This window comes from Lepidochelys kempii, chromosome 1 (assembly GCF_965140285.1).
Source record: "Lepidochelys kempii isolate rLepKem1 chromosome 1, rLepKem1.hap1, whole genome shotgun sequence".
NCBI classification, from domain to species: Eukaryota; Metazoa; Chordata; order Testudines; family Cheloniidae; genus Lepidochelys; species Lepidochelys kempii.
Window position 1 is genome coordinate 32,903,465 of NC_136380.1, and position 18,945 is coordinate 32,922,409.

An 18,945-nucleotide genomic window follows, 5' to 3' on the forward strand; every position below is an offset into this window, starting at 1 on the left:
TTTCCCTTGAGCTCTTGAGGGAAATCTCCTCTAGGTCCTAGCTTCTGACTTCCCATGACAGATATTGCTATCCTTTACTAGAGGCAGTCAAGACACCCAAGGCCACCTTGTGGGTTTCAAACGCTTTGTAGCACCTATCACACAAGGGTATGCCTACACCGCAAATGAAGGTGTGATTGTAGTGCGAATAACAAAAGTTTTGAAAAAGTTTTGGTATAGACTTCAGTGTGGACTAGCAACCCAGTACAGACTTGCTGGGGAACTTGGGTACACACTTGGGTAACTGGCCAGGACTGAAGGCTATGCTGTTATGACTTCACTACTTGTGCTACAATCACACCTTCCTTTGCAGTGTAGATGTACCCTTAGCTTTAGCAATTGCTGATAGACTCACTTTCCTAAGCACTACAATTTACCAGGAGTGAAAAAAATGCTCTCCTCTGCCCAGGCTGTCACTAGAAAGGATTCACCTGGAGTTAGATTGTCCCTTCTAACATTCATTTGCCTATCTAGTTTATCTTTTTAACATTACTTTTTTGAAACTGTCACATTTTTGTTCATTTGGTTGATGAAAGTGACAGGCAAAGACATCACTGGCTAGAAGCACCTGCTATGCAGATCAATCCACATGGCTTCCCCAGCACCCCTCAAGCCTGATGTTTAATTCCCTGCTATCCAAGTCCTTGGCTGCTTTTGAGCACAGTGACGTTTGTGTTATATATGGACCAAAGAAAGTTTTGAATGAAGCTCTGTAGCAGTGAAAAGCTAGAGTATGACTAGACTGCACCATGTAACCTCTTTTGAGAATACTTATAAATGACAGGCTAAGAGCTAGAGATCAGAGATGGGCACGAGCCACAAAGTCTTCATGCAGATATGAACTTCCCCAAAGTTAGAGGATGTTTGAGCCTGGAGTTTTGATTTGGGGCACAGCTCCAACTAGACATGAAATTGCTGATGAGGATGTGTTGATATCTTTCCCTAGTCTCTTTAAAGTCTTGTCATCAGAACGGATCAATTTTTGTCATTTGAGCTTGTATAAAATGAAGGCTAAGAATAGCTCACAAGGATGTTGTGTGAGGATTAGTTAGCCTAGTCAGATTCTGCTAGCCTTTCACACACTGAATAGTATCTCACTCCATGGGCAGACTAAGGTGCTATTTCACTGTGAGCAAAGCTAACAGAACTTGATCATTGCTTTTTATAAAATCACTTTAAAAATTCAAAGAACTATACAAGTGCTAAAATATTACTATTAACAGTAATTATTTATCCCAGGAAATATAGTAACCCAGTGTACAATATGACCTTTTAAAGTTATTTTGATTTGCTCCCCATTGATTAAAGAGGGAGTGAAGAGTAAATGTCAAGCAACTGAATCACCAAATATTGAAAAGGTTAAAGCAAAAACCATGCTGCTACTAAAATACAATTGACTGGACATATAAGGCACTGCAATAATTGTCTTGGGCATCATGAAAAAAACAAAAAACAAAACAAAATAGGCTAACAAGACTAGGAAAAGGACCAAGAATCAGTTGTGGTTTACAGTGATGGTAACAAGAACACAAAATAGTCTCTGTTCATTACTAAAGGACTAGATGTCCTCACGAGGTCCCTTCCAGTTCTGTGATTCTATATAGCTAATCAGGAGCAGGCTATGGTTGCTCCAAGGTACCATTTGTTAGGCTGTAGTCACTATAAGGTACTGGTCCTTTAATGAACATATTCCTTCCATTTTTATGGGAGATCAAGATTGTCTTTCAGGCTGTGCCTGTACTACAGAGACTGCACGGCACAACCACATTGTGTAGACTCAGCCTACAGCAATGGAAAGGGATTTTTCCATTGGTCTAGGAACACCATCTCCCTGAACAAAGTTAGCTATATTTACGGAAGCATGCTTCTGTTGATGTAGCTGCATTTACACTGGGGTTAAATTGGCATAGCTGTGTCATAAGAACATAAGAATGGCCATACTGGGTCAGACCAAAGGTCCATCTAGCCTAGTATTCTGTCTTCTGACAGTGGCCAATGCCAGGTGCCCCAGAGGGAATGACCAGAACAGGTAATCATCAAGTGATCCATCCCCATTGCCCATTCCCAGCTTCTGGCAAACAGAGGCTAGGGACACCGTCGTTGCCATCCTAGCGAATAGCCATTGATTGACCTATCCTCCATGAACTTATCTAGTTCTTTTTTGAATCCTGTTATAGTCTTGGCCTTCACAAAATCCTCTGGCAAAGAGTTCCACAGGTTGACTATGTGTTTTGTGAAGAAATACTTCCTTTTGTTTGTTTTAAACCTGGTGTTTTTTTTTCCATACCCCTGATCAACATAGCTATGTTGACGTAACTTTTTAAGTGTAATTCATGCCTTAGCCTCACACTAGCTGCCTTTTGGGTCTGATCTCCTTAAGTGGGAGTGTTTTTCCAAATGACAAACTTTCTAATTTGTCAGTTATGTTTTCCACAGGCCCAATTAAAAATTAAGCAGGACTATTTATGAGCAAGACATATTATTCGAGTGGGTATTTTCTGCTGAATTAAAAATCCATTAAATATTTAAATGCAAAATGAGCCATTTTACACATACAGAAGATTTCTCTTGTGTTATGTATCAGCATGTGGCACATCATGTGGTCTATGATGTCTTAATTACAACATCCAGCTACAAATGTTAAGCTTCAGGGAAATCTGTGAGATGTAAATGCAAAATTTAATTGAGCTAACCTGTCCGCTGGGCCAATACATAAAGGTGCAAGAATGTCACTTAGTGAAATTACAGGATACAGCTGCTCTATTGAAAGTTCTGCTGGGATCTTCCTATATACTGTAAATGCAGGTTGGGAGGGCTTAATATTGAAGATATTTTAAGCTGCGGTGAGCTAAAACTCAGTATGCCAATTGCTAGCACCAATGAATATTTTTTTACATTAAAGATCCTGGCTCACCAACCATAAACTACTGGCTACATGAACTCTCTGTGGGCTCAAGGAGTGTAATTTGCTCCCTCTTTCATCCTTGGGAGAGCTGCAGCTGAAGTGGATTTTCACTGTTGCCTACACACAGCAGTTCTGCCAGAGGAGAGTAGTTTTTAATGCTGGCTGGGGCTTCAGAACAAATGTTCTTGTGGTGCCTCCATGGGAGATGTACTGAATCCTAATGCTGTCCCCTCCTGGGATGGCCCTACACAGAACCCCCAACAAAAGCAGGGTTTGGCCTGGCTTGCCCTGCTGCACTGTGTTCTGGGCAAGTGTTCTAACGTGTGGGGCGAGAGCAGAGGTGGGCAAACTACGGCTCGTGGGCCACATCCAGCCCATGGGACTGTCCTTCCCGGCCCTTGAGCTCCCAGCAGGGTAGGCTAGCCCCGGCCCCTCCCCTGCTGTCCTCCCTCCCCCACAGCCTCAGCTCCCTGTATCGCCATTGCTCTGTTCCAGCCAGGCATGCTGCTCTGAGTGGCATGGTAAGGGGGTGGGGAATGGGGGGGTTGGATGGGGTGGTTCTGGGAGAGGGGGTGGTCAGGGGATGGGGAACAGAGAGAGTTAGGGCGTGGGAGTCCCGGGGACCCTGTCAGGAGGCGGGTGTGTGGATAGGGGTCAGGACAGTCAGGTGACAAGGATCGGGGGGTTGGATGGGTCGGGGATTCTGAGGGGGGCAGTCAGGGAGCGGGAATTGGGAGGGGGCAGGGGCCAGGCTCTTTGGGGAGGCACAGCCTTTCCTACCCGGCCCTCCATACAGTTGCAACACTGAGCATTGCAACTCTTAACTAATAGATGCCCTGCTGCCCAGTAGAATTCACTGCCCTGAGTCAGGCATCCAGGCTCCTTATACAATGCATGGGGGAGAGGTATGCACCTAAAAATGGGATTCACAGAAGCCAGCACTCTGAGCTGGGAGCCATCCAAGTTAGCTAAGTCAGAACTACCGAGAAAAGGGACAGGGCCTAAACCCCATCCCCCAAAGGTGGTTAGGGTTGGTTCAGGGATCATGGACGTGAACCCTCTCCTGGAGTTAGGTGCCTAAGCCAGATCAGCCCTTTCTCATGAAAAACAAGAGAGAGACTTATCTTAGCAGCCAATAGCCCAGTGGTTAGGGCACTCGTCTGTTTTCAAATTGCTGCTCTGCCTGATTTGGAGAAGGAACTTGAGTCTCATATCCCAGGTGAGTGCTCTAACCACTGGGCTATAGAATCCATCTCTTTCTGGCCCAATTTATATGTAATTATTAGTACAAAGTGGAACAGCTTCAACAGGAGAGATTGAGAGCTCCATCCCCAAATACCCAATATCCTGGTGTTTAGTGTACTCATGGGAGAGAGGGGACCCAAGTTCAAGTCCCTATTTCAAATAAGGCCAGTCAGAACAGTTCTCCCACATCCCAGGTTAGTGACCTAACTGAGATGTCCTTGCCCCTTTATATGGTTGGCCACTCTGTGCTCAGAGCAGAGCTTCAATTCCATTTGTTCATATTTGTTTCCAGAACAATAAAGTCACCACAGCAGATAACTGTGTTGAAATCAACTCCCCTTGTGTGTCTCTCTGTCTCTGCTGGGTCAAAACATAACAGTGGTGTTGAGGAGCTTCTATCCCACGGGTGTACAATGCACTCAATGCCTGAACAATAAGAAAAAGTAAGCAAATAAAAAAAGAAAAGAAGTTCACTTAGAAACACAAGGTGGCAGGCTGAACCAACTTTTGTGAAAACCAGTAGCCACTGCCTTGTATTGAAGATGTGTTTGCTGCTCTTAGGCTATGTCTATGCTACAGAGTTAAGTTGACTCAAGTTACGCCTATGATCATGAGCCGCTATAATTACATTGCTTGTGCATGTTCACACAACACTCTTTTTTTCAGCGGGGAGCATCCACAGTTGGTGCTCTAGGATCGACAGCGAGAGCAGTCCACTGTTGGTAGCTATCCCACTGTGCAACCTGACACTTCTGCAGCTAGGAGTCGTGGGAAGGTGGAATGGAGCGCAGTGCATCATGGGTACGTGCTCAACATCCCATGATGCAGTTTTTTCTGTCCCTTCATTCCATGGTCTTTGACTATGTTTTGTGCCATTTTTCAAGAGCCGCTGTGTACTGTGCACCCGCCATCTCTGTCTGAAAGGATGAATCCTGCACAGCTCTCTACTGTTGTGGTCAGTGTCCTGAACACAGTGCGGCTGATCATTTAGTATATCGTGAGCTTTGAATTTGAACAGGAATTCGTGGTGTTTGCCCTGCTGTGTGCCATGGAAAGAAAAACTCCAGATTATTTTAGGCATTCACAGAGCAGCTGCACACAGTGGACCATCGCTATTGGGCTTGGGAAACAAGGACTGAGTGGTGGTATCGCTTCGTCATGCAGGTCTGGGATGAGGAGCAGTGACTGCAGAACTTTCGGAAGTGTAAAGCCACCTTCCTGGAACTGTGTGCAGAGCTCGCCCCAGCATTGCGGGGCAGGGACACCAAAATGAGGGCTGCCTTCTTGGTGGAGAAGCACGTGGTGATCACTGTGTGGAAGCTGGTGACGCCAAACTGCTACCAGTCGGTCGCAAATCAGATTGGAGTTGGGAAGTTGACCGTTGGGGCTGTGGTGACACAAGCATATAGGGCCATTAATTGCATCCTGCTACAAACAACTGTGACTCTTGGCAATGTGTGTGAAATAGTGGATGGCTTTGCAGCAATGAGATTCCCTAACTGTAGTAGGGCAATAGATGGCATGCATAACCCAATTTTGGCCCCAGACTATCTTGCGACACAATACATCAATAGAAAGGGGCACTTCTCTCTGTTATTGCAGGTGCTTGTGGATTACTGGGGTCATTTCACTGACATCAGTGAGGGATAGTCAGGGATGGTGCATGATGCATGCATCTTCAGGAACACTGGCCTATACAGAAAACTGCAAGCAGGGACTTTCTTTCCAGACCTGAATATTCCAGTGGGGGATGTTGAAATGTCCAAAGTGATCCTTTGAGATCCACTGTACCCCTTACTCCCATGGATCACGAAGCCTTACATGGGAAACCTGGACGCAGCAAGGAGTGCTCCAACCATAGGTTGAGCAGCTGCAGAATGATTGTGGAACATGTGTTTGGCAGATTAAGAGCATGCTGGCGCTGCCTTTCTGTCAGATTAGACCTAAATGAGGAAAATATTCCTCTGGTCATAGCAGCTTCCTGTGCGCAACATAATATTTGTGAGGCTACGGGTGAAAAGCTCCCCCAGGGTGGAGCGTGGATGTGAATTGCCAGTTGGCTGATTTTGAGCAGTCAGATACCAGGGCTATTAGAGGGCCACAACGGGAGGCTATTCGAATCAGGGTGGCTTTGAGGTACCATATTGACAATGAGCACCAGTAATGTGTCTTTCTGGAAAGCATTCTGCCATGCTTTGTTAACTTGCCACATTGCATGAAAATTTTGATGATTTTTTCATGACTGTGATTTGTAGTCTGCAAATGTGCCAATTGTCATTGTGTATTAATTCCTGTAGCAACCACCATATGTAGGAGACAAATAAAGATTCATTATCTTCAAGAGCATATTTGTTTATTAAATAGCAATAAACAACACAAAGAAAATGCATTGTTGAAAGGGACTAACTTGAAATAACACTGAGAAGGCCACTCTCCCATGGAGGTTCTCATAGCTGTGTGGAACTCCAGCTATCATTTGCAAAGAGGTCCAAAGGAGTGGAATGAATGGAATACTATGACTGGCTGGGAAGATGCAAAGAATGTGTGGAAGGAGTTTGGGAAGGGCATGTAAAGCAGTTCTGTATGGGCTACAGGGGGGATGAGCACACATATTTTGCCTGCAGCACAATTAGGGACTTCAGCATCTCTGTTTACTCCTCCATCACTTTTGTCATCCACTCCTGGCCTACTGAAATTTGTTCCTGACCCTGCTTCCTCTCTTGCCTATCTAGTTTTAAATTTTCATTAACTATCTCTTTCTGCATGCCCTGTGTTCTTGTTCTGCGGCATCAGAGGATTGGAGCACATCCTGAAATGTGTCCTCCTTGCTCCTCCTGTTTAGCTTCCATGTCTGGTTGAGGTGATCTGCTGGTGTAGAAGCAGAAGCACAAGAAACAGAAGCATGACTGTTAGTGCACTCACAGAATCAAATCATAATAGTAAAATACACCTCTTTCTCACTGTTCCTTGGCAACCACACAGCTCGGCGTATTCCCTAAATATGATGAGTTTGGCTGGTGTGTGTGTGTGTGCTCAAAATCAGGCAAACGGTCTTGGTATTTTTTTAAGGGGATCACTGCAAGTGACTCGGGACAGTATTGTAAATTCTGCCACCATTTTCCACAGGGTCATTGAAGCTTATATCTCACTCCTGAGGGTAAGCAAGGATGTAAGGTGCATCTCCTGCAAGCGTGCATCTTCAGACCTGGTCTCTATGCTGCTTGCCTATGTGCCGGTTTGGTCCCTGCACAACTGATTGCCAATTAGCATAGAGAAAGTTTCCTATAATGGGGGAAGGAACAAAGAAGCTTTGCCAAAGAACCTTCAGCAGAGGGTTGGTGAGTACCTCCAGGAAAGTTTCCTAGAGATCTCTCTGGAGGATTTCCGTTAAATCTCGGTGTACATTAACACCCTGTTCCACAGAGCCCCCACTGTGTAGCTGCATCAGAGGGAATATGAAGCAGATGCAAACACAGCTAGTCTTGTACGTTTCTATCCCTCAACCCACTTCTAGCATATAGCAAAGCAAAGGACAGCTCTATCTCATGTAAACGAGCAATATCAAATCAAAATGACTTATGAGGAGAGGCTGAGGGAACTGGGATTGTTTAGTCTGCAGAAGAGAAGAATGAGGGGGGATTTGATAGCTGCTTTCAGCTACCTGAAAGGGGGTTCCAAAGAGGGTGGATCTAGACTGTTCTCAATGGTAGCAGATGACAGAACAAGGAGTAATGGTCTCAAGTTGCAGTGGGGGAGCTTTAGGTTGCATATTAGGAAAAACTTTTTCACTAGGAGGGTGGTGAAGCCCTGGAATGCGTTACCTAGGGAGGTGGTGGGATCTCCCTCCTTTGAGGTTTTTAAGGTCAGGCTTGATAAAGCCCTGGCTGGGATCATTTAGTTGGGGATGGTCCTGCTTTGAGCAGGGGGTTGGACTAGATGACCTCTTGAGGTCCATTCCAACCCTGATAGTCTATGATACTATGAAAATGAGCACTTACTAGAGCTCCCCTCTCTTGCATCACGTGCACCAGAGACAGAGTGTTCAGATTAGCTTGACCCCTCTGGGGTCAAGAAGAGGTCCTGGCTTGCCACAGTTTTGGATGACCTTGTTGCCTGTCCCATCTTATCCTCCAACTCCACTTCCTCATCCACCACTTCATCCTCGGGGTCAGGTCTGCTGGCCGCTGTCTCCAACCCTCCCAAAGTATTCATGGGGCTCTTGGTGGTGGAGGTGGGGTTGCCACCGAGGATGGCGTCCAGCTCTTTAAAGAGGTCTTCAGTGCAGCACCAGAGCAATGGTTTGACTCCCTTGCCTTCTGGTATGCCTGCTCAGCTCCTTTATCTTCACATGGCACTGATTCATGTCCTGCTCATAGCCCTTATCCAACATGCCATGAGAAATCTGACTGTACGTATCAAAGTGTCTATGGCTGGAGTGGTGCTGGAACTACACAGCCTCTCTCCCCACAGACCCAACAAATCCAATAACTGTGGTGTGCTCCAAGCAGGAGAACATTTTCTGCATGGGGCTGCTGTGGTCAACTGTGAAGAAGTGATGTGAGCTCTCCACGCTGAGGAAAGAGGAAGTGGAATTCAAAAATTCCTGGTCCTTTGAAGGGGGTGGGGCAGATGCTTGTGTACCTGGGTGCAGGGCAGCGGAGTTCAAACTGCTGACCAGAGAGGTCAGGATGGGTATTGTGGGACACCTCTTAGAGGCCATTTATGGTGACATAACCAAGTGCAGTTCTACACTGACACTTTGTCAATCTAACTTTGCCGCAAAAGCCTCTATGCCTCTCGTCAAGGCGATTTTATTTTGTCAGCAAAGCAGTCGAGTTTTGTCAGTGGGAAGAGCATTGTAGTGTGTACACCTCCACTGTTTTGTCAATGAAAGCTGAGTTTAACAGTTCTTAGATGTTCTCCCTCTGGTTTCTCCTGCACTTGGTCTTCTCCCTCTTACTGGACTAAACAGACACACCACACGGGCAAAGCAAACAAACGGATGAGACGGCCACATTCTTTCCTTACATATTCTGCTCATAGGCTTGATTGACAGTTGCTTTGCTTATTTTTGCTAATATTTTCCTGTCAGAACTCTGCAGAGGGTATACCATTACACAACACAATTTCCTGGTGCAAGTGCTAGAGGAGCCAACTAGGGGGGGGAGCTTTTCTTGACCTGCTGCTCACAAACCGGGAAGAATTAGTAGGGGAAGCAAAAGTGGATGGGAATCTGGGAGGCAGTGACCATGAGTTGGTTGAGTTCAGGATCCTGACACAGGGAAGAAAGGTAAGCAGTAGGATACAGACCCTGGACTTCAGGAAAGCAGACTTCGACTCCCACAGGGAACGGATGGGTAGGATCCCCTGGAGGACTATCATGAAGGGGAAAGGAGTCCAGGAGAGCTGGCTGTATTTCAAGGAATCCCTGTTGAGGTTACAGGGACAAACCATCCCGATGTGTCGAAAGAATAGTAAATATGGCAGGCGACCAGCTTGGCTTAACAGTGAAATCCTAGCGGATCTTAAACATAAAAAAGAAGCTTACAAGAAGTGGAAGGTTGGACATATGACCAGGGAAGTGTATAAAAATATTGCTCGGGCATGTAGAAATGAAATTAGGAGGGCCAAATCGCACCTGGAGCTGCAGGTAGTGAGAGATGTTAAGAGTAACAAGAAGGGTTTCTTCAGGTATGTTGGCAACAAGAAGAAAGCCAAGGAAAGTGTGGGCCCCTTAATGAATGAGGGAGGCAACTTAGTGACAGAGGATGTGGAAAAAGCTAATGTACTCAATGCTTTTTTTGCCTCTGTCTTCACTAACAAGGTCAGCTCCCAGACTGCTGCGCTGGGCATCACAACATGGGGAATAGATGGCCAGCCCTCTGTGGAGAAAGAGGTGGTTAGGGACTATTTAGAAAAGCTGGACGTACACAAGTCCATGGGGCCGGACGAGTTGCATCCGAGAGTGCTAAAGGAACTGGCGGCTGTGATTGCAGAGCCATTGGCCATTATCTTTGAAAACTCGTGGCGAACGGGGGAAGTCCCGGATGACTGGAAAAAGGCTAATGTAGTGCCAATCTTTAAAAAAGGGAAGAAGGAGGATCCTGGGAACTACAGGCCAGTCAGCCTCACTTCAGTCCCCGGAAAAATCATGGAGCAGGTCCTCAAAGAATCAATCCTGAAGCACTTGCATGAGAGGAAAGTGATCAGGAACAGTCAGCATGGATTCACCAAGGGAAGGTCATGCCTGACTAATCTAATCGCCTTCTATGATGAGATTACTGGTTCTGTGGATGAAGGGAAAGCAGTGGATGTATTGTTTCTTGACTTTAGCAAAGCTTTTGACACGGTCTCCCACAGTATTCTTATCAGCAAGTTAAAGAAATGTGGGCTGGATGAATGCACTATAAGGTGGGTAGAAAGTTGGCTAGATTGTCGGGCTCAACAGGTAGTGATCAATGGCTCCATGTCTAGTTGGCAGCCGGTGTCAAGTGGAGTGCCCCAGGGGTCGGTCCTGGGGCTGGTTTTGTTCAATATCTTCATAAATGACCTGGAGGATGGTGTGGATTGCACTCTCAGCAAATTTGCGGATGATACTAAACTGGGAGGAGTGGTAGATAAACTGGAGGGCAGGGATAGGATACAGAGGGACCTAGACAAATTGGAGCATTGGGCCAAAAGAAATCTGATGAGGTTCAATAAGGATAAGTGCAGGGTCCTGCACTTAGGACGGAAGAACCCAATGCACAGCTACAGACTAGGGACCGAATGGCTAGGCAGCAGCTCTGCGGAAAAGGACCTAGGGGTGACAGTGGACGAGAAGCTGGATATGAGTCAGCAGTGTGCCCTTGTTGCCAAGAAGGCCAATGGCATTTTGGGATGTATAAGTAGGGGCATAGCGAGCAGATCGAGGGACGTGATCGTCCCCCTCTATTCGACATTGGTGAGGCCTCATCTGGAGTACTGTGTCCAGTTTTGGGCCCCACACTACAAGAAGGATGTGGATAAATTGGAAAGAGTCCAGCGAAGGGCAACAAAAATGATTAGGGGTCTGGAACATATGACTTATGAGGAGAGGCTGAGGGAACTGGGATTGTTTAGTCTGCAGAAGAGAAGAATGAGGGGGGATTTGATAGCTGCTTTCAACTACCTGAGAGGTGGTTCCAGAGAGGATGGTTCTAGACTATTCTCAGTGGTAGAAGAGGACAGGACAAGGAGTAATGGTCTCAAGTTGCAGTGGGGGAGGTTTAGGTTGGATATTAGGAAAAACTTTTTCACTAGGAGGGTGGTGAAACACTGGAATGCGTTGCCTAAGGAGGTGGTGGAATCTCCTTCCTTAGAAGTTTTTAAGGTCAGGCTTGACAAAGCCCTGGCTGGGATGATTTAATTGGGGATTGGTCCTGCTTTTGAGCAGGGGGTTGGACTAGATGACCTCCTGAGGTCCCTTCCAACCGTGATATTCTATGATTCTATGAACACTGTTTCCAATGCACTCAACTTCATACTGAAGTGGGGCACAGCCACTTAGTATTACTCCAAACTGTAAGGCAATGTGTTTTGGGGTGCTCTTTAGCTTGTTATGAGGGATTTGTTTTTTAGCACCAATGAGGGATGGTGTTGTATTAGGGATTTGTGTTTACACCAATGAACGATGCTTTGTTTTGGAAAGGACACTGCTTGTGTCAATCATTTATCAGAAGGCTGCATCAGTGTACTCTAAGATATTCCTTAGCTACCCTGGAGACCGATACCTGAGGAGAACAGATGGGTTATAACAGATAGGCTATTTTGAGGAAAAACTTGGGGGATATTTACATTCTGTTTTTGGGGTAACAATGGGTGATAGTTTGCTAGTGAATTATAGCCTCCAGCCATATTTGTATAATCATTGTCTGTAAAGCAAAAGTAGCCAAAGTGATCAACATGTTCAGACAAAGTGTCACACAGGTATTTTGAGTCTGGTACATTTTAATTTATCTCATAATGTATTTGGTATGGTGTTCATTTGAATTACTACATTGTCTGTCATACTACATTTGGCATTGGACTGCTTCAATATTTTAAACAAATTCTTCCATTTGTAATAACCACATATAAAATATCTTCATTGACTAAAAAAAATCCATATGCATATCTTCATGAATACAGTATGTACATTACGGTCCTTCAGTTTTAAGGAAAGTAAAAATTTGGACTTAAACATATTTACAGCATTCATTTAACCTCTGCAATAAAAATATTCACTTCAATAGTACCTGCTTTTTTTCCTTGTTATCTATTTAGTAAACATTTTCCTTATATTATGTTTATGCAGTTTCAAGTTTTAACCATGATTTAATATTATATGTTATGGATCCAAATTGTAAATTAGAATGAACATCGTCAAGAAGTTTCTAATATTAAAAGGATAATTCTGTTGCAATTGTTATCTAAAGATTCTAGCAGCCAAATTTTCAAAAGAGTTTGCTAATTTTGGGGGACCTACTCTGGACAAATTAGGCCTGATTTCAGAGGAACTGAGCACTTTGAGCTCCCATTGGAGTGGGAAGCACTAAACATCTCTAAAAATCAGGCCCAAAGTGTTTTGAGTTGGACATGTAAAGTCAAAGTCTAATTTTGCTCTAACTATATAGGCTGGGACTTTCAAAGGGCATAAAGGAGCTACGAGTCTAACTCCCATTGACTTCCAATGGGAGTCAAAACCTTAACTGCTTTAGGTTCACTGGTCAATGTAAAAAGTAGACCGTAAAGCCTGAGACATATAGACAAGGGCATCTCAGTATTTGCAGTACTCCCTATCCTCACAATAGGGAATACAGCAGATAAAGAGATCATGCTTTTTAATTACCTAAGGCAAGTGATTAAGGTTAAGGGTGGCCATTGTGGGTGCCATAGTTTTCCCCACCCTTAGCCACTGTGGTTTCATGCATACTTATAATGACATTGTTCTGGCACCTCTGAAAAACTCTTTTTCCTTCTCCTCCCTGAGAGAGGCCCTTTAAAGTTTCTAAACCCTGAGTTCATTGAGTCTGAGGCCTGGAATACATAGTTTGTCCCCCACTCTCCATTACTAGCTGAGCTGGTAAGGCTAAGAAGTTTCACAGAATCACAGAACTTTTATGGATCAAAGTGGATCTACTCTAGGAGCGCTGACCTTAATAACAACTTGGATTACACTCCAGAAAAGACAGAAGCCCACCCCCACCATATATTTATAGTTTATCCCCCTTCCAAAATAATTATAATTTGACCAAGAAAAGTATCTTTCAGCTCACTCAGTTAGACACTAAAAAAACCATAATCTGGAACAAATTTCCTGGGCAATGACTATTTTTTAAACTTCCAGTATAAAAGGGAGAGATGGAGATGTTTAGATTCTAATACTTTCTACAAAAAAACATGCTCCACAAAGTTTAAAAAGCTATTACTTTCAGACTATGATTTTCCTTTTGCTAAAAATGGGACCAGATAAAACAAATTATTTACACTTTGAAGATGTTCATATCCAGATGCAAAAGCTTCCAAGAACTCAGAAGGTTAGCATCTGGAGTTTGGTTTGGTCCTTCCTAGATGGAAGTGTCAGCGAACAAAATGATCCAGATGCAAACTCCTCTAAAATTTGGGAGTGTTCAGAGCTGCTGGTGTGGTTCAAGACATTAGAGAAATTGGGGCAGCTCAGAAGATAGAAACCGATCAGAACTTCTCCAAGGTTCAGGCAGATTTGGATTGGGGGCTTTGCTTTGGACCTCAACAATAGCTTTTCAATAAAACTTTGTGAAAGGTGTTCTTTTCTCAATGCAAAAAAGAAAAGGAGTACTAGTGGCACCTTAGAGACTAACCAATTTATTTGAGCAGAAGCTTTCATGAGCTACAGCTCACTTCATCGGATGCATTCAGTGGCAAATACAGTGAGGAGATTTATATACACACAGAACATGAAAAAATGGGTGTTATCATACACACTGTAAGGAAAGTGATCACTTAAGATGAGCTATTACCCGCAGGAGAGCCGGGGGTTGGGGGGAAGAAAACCTTTTGTAGTGATAATCAAGGTGGGCTATTTCCAGCAGTTAACATCTGAGGAACAGTGATGGAGGGGGAAATGAACATGGGGAAATAGTTTTACTTTGTGTAATGACCCATCCACTCCCAGTCTTTATTCAAGCCTAAGTTAATTGTATCCAGTTTGCAAATTAATTCTAATTCAGCAGTCTCTCGTTGGAGTCTGTTTTTGAAGTCTTTTTGTTGTAATATTGTTGTAATATTGCCACATGCTCTCAAAGAAACTGCGGAACCACCTGATCAACATCCTCTACAGCAAACGGGGAAAGAATAAGAATGAGCTCTCAAAACTGGATACTCTCATAAAAAGCCAACCTTCCACACAAACTTCCTCGTGGCTGGACTTTACAAAAACTAGATAAGCCATTTACAACACACACTTTGCTTCTCGACAAAAGAAAAAGGATACTAAACTATCTAAACTATTACATGCCACAAGAGGCCACAGCAATGGTTCCCTTAACCCACTCAGCAATATTGTCAATCTATTCAACTATACTCTTAGCCCAGCAGAAGAATCTGTCCTATCTCGGGGCCTCTCCTTCTGCCCCTCCACCCACACGAACATGATACAGTTCTGTGGTGACCTAGAATCCCATTTTCGACATCTCCGACTCAAGGAATATTTCCAACACACCTCTGAACAACATACTAATCCACAGAGACCTTCCTACCAACACTACAAAAAGAAGGATTCTAGGTGGACTCCTCCTGAAGGTCGAAACAACAGACTGGACTTCTACATAGAGTGCTTCCGCCGACGTGCATGGGCTGAAATTGTGGAAAAGCAGCGTCACTTGCCCCATAACCTCAGCTGTGCAGAACACAATGCCATCCACAGCCTCAGAAACAACTCTGACATCATAATCAAAAAGGCTGACAAAGGAGGTGCTGTTGTCATCATGAATAGGTCGGAATATGAACAAGAGGCTGCTCGGCAGCTCTCCAACACCACTTTCTACAAGCCATTACCCTCTGATCCCACTGAGGGTTACCAAAAGAAACTACAGCATTTGCTCAAGAAACTCCTTGAAAAAGCACAAGAACAAATCCACACAGACACACCCCTGGAACCCCGACCTGGGGTATTCCATCTGCTACCCAAGATCCATAAACCTGGAAATCCTGGATGCCCCATCATCTCAGGCATTGGCACCCTGACAGCAGGATTGTCTGGCTATGTAAACTCCCTCCTCAGGCCCAACGCTACCAGCACTTCCAGCTATCTTCGAGACACCACTGACTTCCTGAGGAAACTACAATCCATCGGTGATCTTCCTGAAAATACCATCCTGGCCACTATGGATGTAGAAGCCCTCTACACCAATATTCCACACAAAGGTGGACTACAAGCCGTCAGGAACAGTATCCCCGATAATTTCATGGCAAACCTGGTGGCTGAACTTTGTGTCTTTGTCCTCACCCATAACTATTTCACATTTGGGGACAATGTATACCTTCAAATCAGCGGCACTGCTATGGGTACCTGCATGGCCCCACAGTATGCCAACATTTTTATGGCTGATTTAGAACAACGCTTCCTCAGCTCTTGTCCCCTAACGCCCCTACTCTACTTGCGCTATATTGATGATATCTTCATCATCTGGACCCATGGAAAAGAAGCCCTTGCGGAATTCCACCATGATTTCAACAATTTCCATCCCACCATCAACCTCAGCCTGGACCAGTCCACACAAGAGATCCACTTCCTGGACACTACGGTGCTAATAAGCGATGGTCACATAAACACCACCCTATACTGGAAACCTACTGACCGCTATTCCTACTTACATACCTCCAGCTTTCACCCAGACCACACCACACGATCCATCGTCTACAGCCAAGCTCTATGATACAACCGCATTTGCTCCAACCCCTCAGATAGAGACTAACACCTACAAGATCTCTATCAAGCATTCTTACAACTACAGTACCCACCTGCTGAAGTGAAGAAACAAATTGAGAGAGCCAGAAGAGTACGCAGAAGTCACCTACTACAGGACAGGACCAACAAAGATAATAACATAATGCCACTAACCATCACCTTCAGCCCCCAACTAAAACCTCTCCAAAGCATCATCAAGGATCTACAACCTATCCTGAAAGATGATCCCGCATGCTCACAGATCTTGGGAGACAGGCCAGTCCTTGCTTACAGACAGCCCCCCACCTGAAGCAAATACTCACCAGCAACCACACACCACACAACAGAACTACTAACCCAGGAACCTATCCTTGCAACAAAGCCCATTGCCAACTGTGTCCACATATCTATTCAGGGGACACCATCATAGGGCCTAATCACATCAGCCACACTATCAGAGGCTCATTCACCTGCACATCTACCAATGTGATATATGCCATCATGTGCCAGCAATGCCCCTCTGCCATGTACATTGGTCAAACTGGACAGTCTCTACGTAAAAGAATAAATGGACACAAATCAGATGTCAAGAATTATAATATTCATAAACCCAGTCGGAGAACACTTCAATCTCTCTGGTCACTCGATTACAGACCTAAAGGTCGCAATATTACAACAAAAAGACTTCAAAAACAGACTCCAAAATTGGAATTAATTTGCAAACTGGATACAATTAATTTAGGCTTGAATAAAGACTGGGAGTGGATGTGTCATTACACAAAGTAAAACTATTTCCCCATGTTTATTTCCCCACCCACAATCCCCACTGTTCCTCAGATGTTCCCGTTAACTGCTGGAAATGGCCCACCTTGATTATCACTACAAAAGGTTTTCTTCTCACCCTCCCCCCCCCCCACTCTCATGCTGGTAATAGCTCATCTTAAGTGATCCCTTTTCTTACAGTGTGTATGATAACACCCATTTTTTCATGTTCTGTGTGTATATAAATCTCCTCACTGTATTTTCCACTGAATGCATCCAATGAAGTGAGCTGTAGCTCACGAAAGCTTATGCTCAGATAAATTGGTTAGTCTCTAAGGTGCCACTAGTACTCCTTTTCTTTTTGTGAATACAGACTAACACGGCTGCTACTCTGAAACTTTTCTCAATGCAGTAACTCCCACTGGAATGCAGCTTCCTGGAAGGATAGCTCAGTATTGGTTTGTTGAAAAACATAGTGGAATGAGTGGTAAGGAGGCAGCTCACATGATGTCATGACAAATCTTCACAAGGAAACAATTCAGAATAAATTACTTCCATCGTTTTGCATTTTATTTGCAAATTGAGCCTTCCCCCTCTCCCCCACCTGGGAACATTTTATTTTGAAAAATAAATGGATTTTGATTTGGGATGTTTTTAGACCAGGCCTTATATGCCTTCCTCCCTTCCATTTTGTTCAATTATACTTATGCATATTTAGGAAAGGAAGCTACTGAAAATATAATAAGAGGTTAAGATATGAGGAGTTTAGATTTACAGAGCCAACAGTTTTAATCATTAATGGATGGTCTAGTCAAGCCTTAGCTGATACATTTGGAAGAACGAAATTACACATTGAGTAATCTAAGATTAATTTTTCTCTGGAGGGGGGTAAAATAAATAAATATCTTTTCTCAAATGACTTTTTTTTGTCAATCACAGATGTAAGGGGTTAACCATCTGCAATTTTTCATTAAAGAACTGGAATAATTTTATTTCTTGATCTGTTTTAAAACTGTGAACTTAGCTAGAAAAATTAAGAGAGGATAAATATGGCTTGAAGTGGATTGTTGAATTTTTGGTTCATTGTTTAAATGCTTAGGTTAACTCCTCCTTTCTTCCTTTCGGGGCTCAATCAAAAGTTTCTCCCCAAGTTTTCTAATGAGTTCTGCCAGGTCTTCTGTGTTCTGAGATTTTTCCTCAAGAAGTTCATAACGGAGACTTGAGATGTCCTGTTTAATTTCCTTCAGTTCCCCTAGGAGAGAGAAGATTAAAAGTTATGAAGCAAAAGAAAAAGAGAGTGTAACCAAGGTAGTTATGATAAATGTAACTTAGTGCCAGACCATCCCGTGCATGGATTTCCTCTGCCCAAGCAGAAAGGTAGGTGTATAGTATAGCTGCCTCTATGGCCCTGTGCCTCTTCCTGAGTCTTTAGAGGGGGCTCTCTCTGGGGTCAGGATCCACATGAGGAGATGTGACTGGGAGTAAGGGTGTCTGAGATGAGGAGTAAGGGAGTTGTAGGGGGCACATCATAACCCCAAAGAATTAATCTGGTTCATGTATATGAATCCTGCCCTCCATGTAGAGGAATCACTCTTAAATGAGGGCTCTGAAGGTAGCAGTGACCAAGGAGCATGGTGGATTGGTGCTAGGAATGCCAGAGCCAGCTCTGGTCTCAGGGATCACAGAGGCATCTGAAGCCCATTTCCTCCCTCAGGGTCACTCGATTCTGCTCAATTTCTGGGCAGAACAGCAGCAAACCCACAGAATGACTGGGGGCACCTCCACGAGGAAAGCCTATGGAGTTTTTCTCTCTTCAGAGGTAATTCCTTGGGAAGAGTTGTACTATTGCCAGTCTTCAGATTTTAACTCAATTTGGAATAAATATTTTTCTTAAAGGAGACACATCAAGTAATGCACACAACTGTTGATGTAATATGCCTGATTTAATGGTACTGAAACAAATCCCACAAAGGCATGTTCGTCAATAATCTACCAGTGTCATCTTCTCAGAAAACAGGCTTGTTTAAGAGCAGGTTCGAACCAGGCCGGTGAATAAGAAAATTAACAC

At 44.2% G+C, this 18,945-nt stretch overlaps 1 protein-coding gene across 1 annotated transcript in view; it reads right to left on the reverse strand.

The window, feature by feature from the left end:
* Positions 1–17,211: 17,211 nt before the first annotated feature.
* Positions 17,212–18,945, reverse strand: part of TRPC6 (transient receptor potential cation channel subfamily C member 6) — a 190,835-nt gene continuing 189,101 nt past the window's right edge. Inside the window, exon 12 of the mRNA XM_073337992.1 lies at positions 17,212–18,129. Coding sequence (XP_073194093.1) covers positions 17,978–18,129 — 152 coding nt within the window. The 3' untranslated portion in view covers positions 17,212–17,977. The remainder of the gene's footprint in view (positions 18,130–18,945) is intronic.